The sequence below is a fragment of the Linderina pennispora genome (assembly GCF_002104995.1).
Source record: "Linderina pennispora strain ATCC 12442 chromosome Unknown DL89scaffold_178, whole genome shotgun sequence".
NCBI lineage: Eukaryota > Fungi > Kickxellomycota > Kickxellomycetes > Kickxellales > Kickxellaceae > Linderina > Linderina pennispora.
In genome coordinates, this window is record NW_024468426.1 from 1 (window position 1) to 9703 (window position 9703).

The 9703-nt window shown below is 46.9% G+C and overlaps 2 protein-coding genes across 2 annotated transcripts; one reads left to right on the plus strand and one right to left on the minus strand.

Annotated features, from left to right (window-relative positions):
* The first annotated feature begins 3405 nt into the window (after nt 1-3405).
* On the plus strand, nt 3406-4115 carry DL89DRAFT_273201 (uncharacterized protein). Its single transcript, XM_040889040.1, has 3 exons — nt 3406-3471; nt 3509-3660; nt 3787-4115. Exons 1-3 carry the CDS (start codon nt 3417-3419, stop codon nt 4000-4002), a joined length of 423 nt encoding a protein of 140 aa, XP_040739006.1. The 5' UTR covers nt 3406-3416; the 3' UTR covers nt 4003-4115.
* A 2686-nt stretch (nt 4116-6801) lies between these two features.
* DL89DRAFT_74365 (uncharacterized protein) lies at nt 6802-8396 on the minus strand. Its single transcript, XM_040892037.1, has one exon. It carries the CDS (start codon nt 8301-8303, stop codon nt 6921-6923), a length of 1383 nt encoding a protein of 460 aa, XP_040739007.1. The 5' UTR covers nt 8304-8396; the 3' UTR covers nt 6802-6920.
* Nucleotides 8397-9703: the final 1307 nt, after the last annotated feature.

Here is a 9703-nt window from a genome sequence, read left to right on the forward strand (position 1 = left end):
TGTTGTTTTCCTCCTTCATGTCAGCTGCCTGACTTGCCAATGAGAGGTGGTTCACCTCATATCGCTCGACGTCTCTCCCCCCTGCCTACTGCCTGCTCCCTTTTTTTGCAAATTCGCATGTATCAGTCCTGCAGCCCACACCCAGCCTTGGCGAGGTTGCAAGGGAAATATCGCATTCGCCATGCCCAGAAAGAAATGCAATACTAACCTATTATTAGGCTGCCTAGACAACCCTTGCCCATGGCGACAGTACCCTGGGCAGTCTTTTTTTTTTTTAAACACCGCCTTTCCGGTCAGCAAAAAGAAACGCGTGCATATGGCGCGAAGGATTGGCCGCTAGAACCCTTGGCGTTTTCTTTGGGACCTCTTTTGACAGCACAAACATATGGCCTAATCCAAATATGCGGACTGCTTTTCATAAGCCATCTTCTGCCTTAACCAGATAAAAAGCTTGGTGTTTGCGAAATATATTCAAACGCGTTCGCAAAGTGGGGTGTCCCCTGGGCAGAAGCATGGCACTTCTGAGACGAGGCGCAAGCTTTTTTTAAGTTATTGTTGCAACGAGTACAAGCGAAGAATCTCGGCTTTCGTCGGTTTCGGTCATGCAAACCTCGGTCTATTTCGCCGCCTGCTATTTTTGCAGTGGGCTGCAAGGTCACCGGGGGAGTCTGGGTCATGTACTAGAGTCACCTGCCAATTGGCAGTCATTGCATCATGCGTCCCTCCAGTCGGTCTGTGGCGAGCTGCCAGGGAGGGGAGGGATGGAAGGCTCTGCACCACATGGCGACCACGCGCCCGGCTTTATTTGCACTGCTGGTTTTCAAAAGAGGGGGACGATTTTTGTTGGTGGTCGCGCGGTTTCTGTTGCGGGCTCTTGCAACATAGAGCGTATTGCACAATGTCTTGCAAAAGTCATGTACTTATTTTACGGCTTTATTTGCTACTGGATACGCGTGAAGATTTCGAGACCCACCCTACTGCCTTCTGCTCCACCTGACCAAAACCCGACCAAAAGAGCCTATATACAAGAAAGCTGCTATTTCCTGCAACTGCGGCTATACCGCACTTGCCTATCTTTTTTAATCCCTGGCACCAAGAAGTAGCATTTGAATCCGTTAGGCATTGTCCTGAACACTCTTTGCAACCAAATAAATTCGACAGCGTGTTGTGATTGTCTTCCTACTCAGCTCCTGGGTGGCTTAGCATCTAGCAATCATGGCACTCCCGCTTGGAACTCCGCAACAACCGCAGTATTGCTGCAGTACATGGATGGGTTGCTGACACGGCTCTGCGCAGGAAATGCGTACTGGGTTAGCAAATGCAGTTCCGCGTGAAGCCTAACTTGGGGAGGGGAAATTGTAATTGGGCAGCGGATTGGCGACAATGGGTTGATCGAGGCAACCGCGTTTAAGGTTCGGTTTTCAATTAGTACATATGTGGACATTAATATTAGCCATGCGCTTCATATGCACGCCATGCCAATCTGCCCAACGGCTCGGAGATGCCAGGTGCTCAACCCTCATCCAGAGATTCAGATCCAGAACTGGATCCTTTCTAACTTGATCTGGCAAGCAGTAGGCTCTGTGATCAGTTACCTTGATCATAGAGTTTGGGCCATGCTCTCATCATGATCAAGAATTCCTTCATCGTATATCGTGAATGCACATCATTGGGTATCTAAAAAGAGAATATCTGTGCGGAATTAGCAAATACTTTTAGGACGATCAAAGAGGCAGTGCAGAGGCGTATGCTGCAGTGGAGCCTTGCAAGGTGCTGTTTGTTTTTACCAAGCTTTTGTTTTCATTAATTGTATTGATAGACATGGGACCAGCAGAGCTTACCTTTACCAAAGCGCAGCTTGAGAAGGCCCGCTCCAAACGCATTACGAGCATAACAGTCACCTTGGTGGTCCTTGGTTTGCTTATCATCCTTTCCTTGGCTGTGCTTGCGCTTGGGCTAACGTTTGTAGTCGTAGGTGTAACTTGGGGATTGTTTGATGAAGGTGATGATTCGAGCAAGACGAATGTGCATGAGTCGAATATGCTCAAAGCTGGTATCCCCCTCCTTATCCTCGGGTTTCTTTTCGTAATACTGTTTTCGGTTTGGACACGAAGGCTGCGTTGTGTTCCGCCGGAAGCTCCGTGGCACTTGATACTCCCACCGGAGTTCATTTCTATCTAAGGAGGCTAAAAGGGTCTTGCTGACAGAAGGCAGCACAGCAGAGAAGCTACGCTGTCGTGGTAATTCCAGATACTGGCACCTGCGGAATAGCACACATTGAAGGTTTCCTTGATGACAAATACACAACAAATAAATGTCTGTTCTCCCCACTCCCAAATTTGCCCTTGTTTGGATAGTGGACATACTTGTCTATTATAAAGGAAGAATTGGCTATAAACCGGTCTATAACAGCGTAGATCACAGATGCGCCTCATTCTTGGCATTATATAAATACCTTTCTAGATGCACACCCAGCATACCTCTGGAGATAGCTCACAGCTCCCTCTCAAGACTGCTGCACAGGAAAGGGGTGTGTAGATATAAATGCGTCTTGGAAAAATCGCAAAGCAGGAAAATGTATGTCTTCTAGCAGACACTTTTTGTACCCTTAATTTTTTGACAGCGATGGAGCCAACAGTCCTCACCTTTACCAAGGCACAGCTTGAGAAGGCTCGCTCCAAACGCATTACCCTAGCAACAGTGGCCATTGTTTTTCTTAGCTTTTCTATCATTTTGTCTGTAGCTTGCATTGCAACCGGGATTCTCTTTGAGCTCATAACTGGAGGCAGGACAGAACGTAGGCCTGATGATACCGCTTTGGATAATGGAACTGAGAAGACTATCAAGGCCGGCTATGCATTGCTAGTTGTTGGATTTGTAGCAGTTATAGCTTTCTCTGTCTTGGTGAGAATGCGTGTTGTGTTCCGCCGGAAGCTCCGCGCTCTTGATACTCCATCAGAGTTCATTCTCGCGAAAGAAGCCAGGAAGCGCTTAAAGGCGCAGGGTATCAGCACCAAGAACTTTGTTGTCATTGTGGCTCTAGACGATGCACTTACGGCGGATACCTCCTAACTTGTCTCTTATTATACATGTCGTAGCAATTATGTCAACTTTCACTCTTTCTCAAGTGCTAATTTAGTTTAATGATATACACTAGCTTTTATTAGTAAGCAATAGTACCTGTATAAACTTGCCTTCATCATCACCGATGATCAACCTAGCTTTGTCTTGGCACTATAAAAATATCTGAACATATGCGTTCTCGCGCATATTTCTAGAAGGAATTCACAAGGACCAACCGGGTATTATGTGTAAGGAGTGGGCTGATGATGATAAATAAGAACCAAAGGCTGCGTCCCTTTTGCGACTGTCTCCTACCAGACAGCTTCTTATATTTAAATCCCCCTCTTATTATGATGGTTAGCGAGCCCATAGCCCTTACTTTCACCCAGTCGCAGCTTGAAGATGCCCGTGCTAAGCGGATTAAAGCAAAAAAAAAAGTATCGAGGCACCCTCTGCTTCACAATTTTAGCATTTTTATTCGGAATAGTCAGTGGAGGTCATATTGGTTCGACTGCTGATCGGAAGCGCCGTGGCTCTGATTTGACCGAGACGGATGCTCAGAAGGAAACAGTCCGTAGAGCTGGCGTTGGGATTCTTGTTACTGGATCCACTATATCTTCTTCATAGTGCTGTGTAGTGTACGGGCACGTGAAACTAGCCACGAGGGAACAAGCACACCCCCCAGAACGCATAGATAAAAGGTCGTATGCGACAGAGATACAGATTGTTTCCACAGGTTTATTCTTTTACTCAATACAAACACATCAACTGAAAGTGATAGGAACCATAATGTACATCAAAAAGCTCCGTGCAGCTGATGCACCCCCGGAGCTGTTTCTCTCTGGTGAAGCCAAGAAGCGTCTGAAAAGAAGTGAAAACTATCCGAGCAAATACAAGATCGTTGTTGTTCCAGATGACACGCCTACTGACAGCTCCTAGTACCGCTTACTTCAGTATCTACGGCCCCTGATCGTAAATAGCCTTTCTACAACATCCCTGGTTTATAGCCGCTATCTGTTTCTTTTTTCTGTGCCCTTGCTCGAAATTTGCAAAGAGCAGTGTATTAGGTAATCACTAGGTACTTACAAGTACCATCTAACTGGTACTGGGTATTGAGATCCCTAAGAACAATAAATGGAGCTGGAAATGCACTGCTTCTCGTCGCTTGCCCAAAAACAAAAAAGCCATTTTGGCAATAGCCAGATAGCCCACCTCGCTGTTGCAAACCACCTACCATGCATGCACTCGCTGCCAATTGTCAGCCATTCTATTTTCAGCAGATTGAGGCCAAACAGCCCAGTGACTTGTCTCGGGCCAGATTCGCTCTTCGCGCTTTTCACACACCGCAGCTGTTTTGTCATCCTTTGCCTCTGAAAGGCAAAAATCAGTCAATCCGTGCATGTTATTCCTTCTAGAAGCACGGCAACTCGTATTTACCGATTTTCCTTGAATTTTCGCCTATAGACGAATATTTGGGGATTGCAACGTCTGGCTGAAGCGCTGATCGTCCCTCCTACTGTGATTTTTTCTAGCTCCAGCGCTCGCAGTGTTGCCGCAGCAGGTAGTTGGGAGGCTGTATTTAACGGCTGTGCGCCTTTCTGCATCGCCCATTCCATCTTCAAGCAGAACCCTTCTCAACATCGTTTCGTTCCTTTCCTTCGTTTCCTTCGCCTATCACCAGGAGCTATTCTTCTACTTAACAATGGCCACCTATGTTCAGCCTGGCAGCACGCCGTACTTTACTCAGGAGCAGATCAATGAGATGCGCGCTGAGCAGCACAAGAACGCCAAGAAGAGGCTGGCATATGGGCTTACCACCTCTATTATTGGCTTTCTCGTCAGTGTCGGTTTTCTAGGATACTATCTTTCGCAGTATTTCGGGACTCGGGGGCGCATTTACTCTAACGGATTGTACAAATACCGGTACAACGAAACCTACTTCACTAGGCGTGCAGGTATTTCTGGTGCAGCTGCAGGTATTGGCCTTATTTGCATCATCTGCGTCATTGTCTCGTATAAAAAGACCATGAGGGTTCTAAATGACCCGAGTGCACCTTGGCTGCAGGCTGTCCAAAACCCCAACACCAGCACCACTCATTTCGCCACCAAGCCCGAGTTCCAGAACCAGCCGTACCCTCAGCCGAACCAGCCGTATCCTCAACCGAACCAGCCGTACCCTCAGCCGGATCAGCAGTACGCGTACCCCGCTCCGCAAGTGCAGCAGGGTCAGGAACAGTATAATCCGCCGAGCTATCCGCCTCCAGCGCAGATGGGAATGCCCAAAGCCTAATTTCGTGTTTATAACAATCGTTAATAAAGAAAGTCGCGACTTTCATTCTATTATTGTAACCCATTCTTTTAGTTAAGAGCCAGGCAGCCCTCCCAACATACATGTAGCCACCAATACATCCCTCTACAGCCGCTCTAGTGCCCTTGGCAATAGCTAATTCCAAACTGTTGTAGATGCTGTACCGTTAGTGAAAGGGTATACACAGCATTGTGCATGAATCCACTTTGACCTGAATACCTGGCTTTGTATCTATCCACACAATTAGGTAAGCCAGCAGCCATCCAATCGAACATACCCTTGCTAAAAATAGCCCAGCGGGGACTAGCTGTCGGTCATCCAGTGTGGAGGCGCCGAAACAAATCAGTACCTCTGAAGACCGAACATTCGAATGATCTGCAGGACATAACCATTCCTAAAGAACAAAGGACAACCTTTAAGCATGGCTCGCAGTGGAGAAGCTGGTATTAGGGCAACGACACAGTAAAAAAAATTTATGCGCTCATTCTGTCACAATCCACTGATGGATATAGACGCATACTGGGCACCCACAGCAGGAGCGATCTGGGCAACCTGTGGCTGCGTCTTCCCCAGAAAGCAACGTGAATGGCAACAAAGCTGCCCCTGCTTTTGTGCCAACCGAGCACAAATATCAGCCATAGTCCTTGCTCGCCATTTGTCGCTACTATGATGACGATATTCTAGCTGCTTGCCAGCTGCTATATTGTTTGATAGCGCAAGATCCAATAAGCCTAGAAAGTAGGTCACTTGGTATTGGCAAATACTGATTTCTTCTATTTTTGTCTGCGTTACGTAATGGCGGACATGCGTATACGACTCACCCGCCCAGCAAAGAACACAACATAGAATTAGCTGAAGGGTATAAAGTGAGAGTGCAGCCCAGGTCGGACTCTGGTGCACACCAGCATAATAACATTGTTTACTTTTTATTTTGAATACTCATAGTCGATTATTTCATATCTACATGTAATGGCACACGCCAACGTACTATATACTACTGATTATGGTGTTGGTAGACCACCGCCTACCATTATCCAGGTACCGCCCAAAAAGTACAGAAAATATCTTTTCTTCAGCATGTTCTCTCTTGGTATTTCAATTGTCAACTTGGGCGTAATGGGCTACCTCATCCACAGGTTCTTACAAGTGAAGAATGATAAAAGACAAATTACGTACGCCCTTAAAGAAGACGAAGAACGAAATAAACCTTCATACTATGCAGGCTGTATTGCTCTACTTGCAGTCTTCACTTCTATTAGCCTGATTATGTCAATCACTTTTCTTGTCAAGCACAGGAGAGTTTCCCGTTAATCTTCCATTCTGTGCCAATAAATATTCGTCGTTTGATAGAACCCCGTTAGAACCGTCAGCATAGTATTTTTTAGCCTTTAGGAAGTGTTCACAAGAATGTATGAAAATTATAACTAAAAAGTGAGTGAGGAAAGGAAAAGGGGAGCCAGCTGGCCTATTTGAGTCCGATTCTGAGCGTGCCCGATGTGGTTAATAGTGGGATAGGAGTGGCTTAGAATTTTGACTTCAATTAGTTCCTCTAGTAGACGAGATCAGCAAAGCGTCTCCAAAATTCGTTGTTGCTGATGCTCTCAAGCACTGCTGGCGTGTCAGTAATTGAGACATATACATCCTTGCTTGGTGGGCGAGTAGGCAGGATGCTGGCTATGCTAGCGAATCGAGTGGGGCGACTAGTAGCAAAATCCGCTGTTCCATATCCAAAGTCTATATCGTAGAGTCCAAAGCGAGACTGGTTCGATACGATTGTGCGAAGTCCATACATCTTTGCCGTGATAGATGGGCTCATGAATAAGGTTGGATGCTGGTTGGCCATATCGAAATAGGCTCTTATCTGTGGAGCCTTTGCGCGGTTAATCGCGTGTCTGATTTTAATTGCAGCCTCAGCCAGCGTCTCGAACGTCGTTGTCTGGATGATTCTCTCGACTGGGTTTGTCACCATAGGAATATACTGAACATTTCCAATATAACCCATGTCAGATATGCCGAGATGGCGGCGGCAATCGCATGCGATGGTAGTCAAATGGAGGTGTGATATATCGCCAGGCTTGCTTGGCTGGTCAATAAGCCCAGTCATATTGGCAAACTGCACCCGAGACACTGTCTTGGCGATCAATGCGCTCAGGGCATCGTTAATTGAAAGCCGAGGACCATCCGAGGTGCACTTCTGTACGCCATCTCGCAAATACTCAAGATTGTTATGGCCAATTCGGTAGAGGCAGCCTTGGTGATTAGCACTCTGTGTGCTGGCGTGAATTGCCTTGTTGCGTTCTACTGGAGAGAGCGATGCCATGGCTATTGCTGCTGGCGGAGGGTTCGTAATACTAAGCCGGTGAAGATCATCAATCTCAACTCGTACGTCGGTAGGGTCACCGACAAGAACTGCACGATCAAAGCAAACAGCTATCTCAGGCGCAGGCACTCCAGTCAGCAAAGCCCGCGTTTCGTCAGCCCAGCGATTTACGAAACTGTAGAACCCGGTGGCATCAGTGACACCATGGCAGCTACTGATGAATATGGCCACACCAGATGAGTCCCGAAACCTGACAATATGGACATGCAGCATCTTTATCTGGCCGGTTGCTTGGTCAGGAAGTGCAAACATGCTGGTAGTCATCAGCCCAGCAGGCCAGGTGCGTGGGTTGTAGCTCGAGGATTTGATGTCTGAAAAGAGGATATCCGAGGTTGACTCGAGGTAGTTTGGCATATTCAGATCGTCCTTGTCAATGACAATTGCGAGTCCTCCGTCGGTGCGCTGTCTGAAGTATCCGAGATATATTGGAAATTTCTCCAATGCCTTGTAGAAAGCCTCCCTGAGCATGCCACTGCTCAGAAAGTCAGGATCACTGCCAGTGTTCTCGTAGAACAAAACAATGTCAGTGGTTGGTGGCAGAAAGGCCTGCATCGATGTTGGTCAGGCGAATAACCTGTGAAGCGATTGACTTCATGGATTGTGACATTATAGCGCAATGAGGGATGAGAAAGGATGAAGAAGGATCATAAAAGGTGAGAATGATGGACCTCTAGCAGGCTGGAGACATAGGTGCCTTTTATCGGCACCTGCCCCTCACATGATTACAGTGGCATGCGAGCTTCCAAACAATGCAATTCCCGCATCTTGGGGAACAATTGGTGGAAGGGAGAGGGAGGGAGAGTGCGTGTGGCTGAGATTTTGAGGGAGGCAACTGTGGGGTGGATCAACGAGTCCTAGCCCCGGGTTCCATATGCAATGGCGGGTATGCAGAGTGATGTACAGATACACTCCTACACCACAATAGGTCAAACCGAATACACGCATGTCTTGGCTTAAGGAGGCCAGCCAGCCTTCCTCTTCCCAGTTCAATTTTATATTGTTAACTTTTTGAAAGAATGCTCACAGGAATATATGTGGAACCAGATGCCTTCTTTTTAGCAGAGCTTGTACTGGATCACAGATATATAGGAGAATCAACGGTGCATGTCTAACTGACATTAGTCAAGATATTTAGGAAATTTATCAGGTGGTGTATTCTCCTAGTAGTACAACTGTTGCGCGCCCGATGCAGCTGTCCCTGACATCGACATGTCAGCCGAATCAGGTGACAGCAAGCCAGGCGCCAACGAGAGCCCCGCTACAGCCTACGATATGGAGGTAGAGTCTAGCCTCTGATAAGTTGCACAGATGGCAGTATTAAAAACTCCCCTGCGCAACTCGTCTATTCCCTTTTCTCTCTTTTCTTCAGTATTAAATATACATTTAAAAACCCCTGCACAGTCGACCGACACAACACAACGACGCATGTGCTGATAAAACCAATATTAAAAGTTCACAAAAATATATTGGAAAACCAGTAGAAATCTCTGCTGCTAGGTGCTGGCGAGGAGTATTTAAGCAAATACCAAGTGCATACGGAGCCCTTAGCTAAGCTGCGCATGACCCTATATAAAGCTGCACCAATCTCAGTAAGTCGCCTCGGGTACGACAGAACAATCCTAGTGGCATGGCATATATCTGATGAAAGGTCGGCGACCAATTGACTAACCACAGTTTATTTCAGATTTAGTGAACGTAGCGTGTTGTGCTACATAATCATTCGGCCTAAGAATTAGTTCAGTTTATTAATCCAGTTGAACAGTACTATGTGCGGTTCTTGTCATGACGACAAGGACGGGGTGACCTGGATTCAGGATAGGAGCTGGTAACCAGGTATCGCTAAGACGTGTGCAGGTACTCTGGAGGTGGGGTTGGATATATTAAAGTGAGCAAATAGTTGGGAAAGGTTGTTAAGACAAGGGATCTAGACATGTCGCCGAAGATGCCGGAGG

Excerpts from the sequence above, each read along its gene's own strand:
- DL89DRAFT_273201 (XM_040889040.1), top strand. The coding sequence starts at position 3,417 with ATGGTTAGCGAGCCCATAGCCCTTACTTTCACCCAGTCGCAGCTTGAA. Across the intron at positions 3,472-3,508 it reads GTCGCAGCTTGAAGATGCCC|GCACCCTCTGCTTCACAATT; the intron begins GTGCTAAGCGGA and ends AAAAGTATCGAG. Across the intron at positions 3,661-3,786 it reads GAGCTGGCGTTGGGATTCTT|ATTGTTTCCACAGGTTTATT; the intron begins GTTACTGGATCC and ends ACAGAGATACAG.
- DL89DRAFT_74365 (XM_040892037.1), bottom strand. The coding sequence starts at position 8,303 with ATGCAGGCCTTTCTGCCACCAACCACTGACATTGTTTTGTTCTACGAG.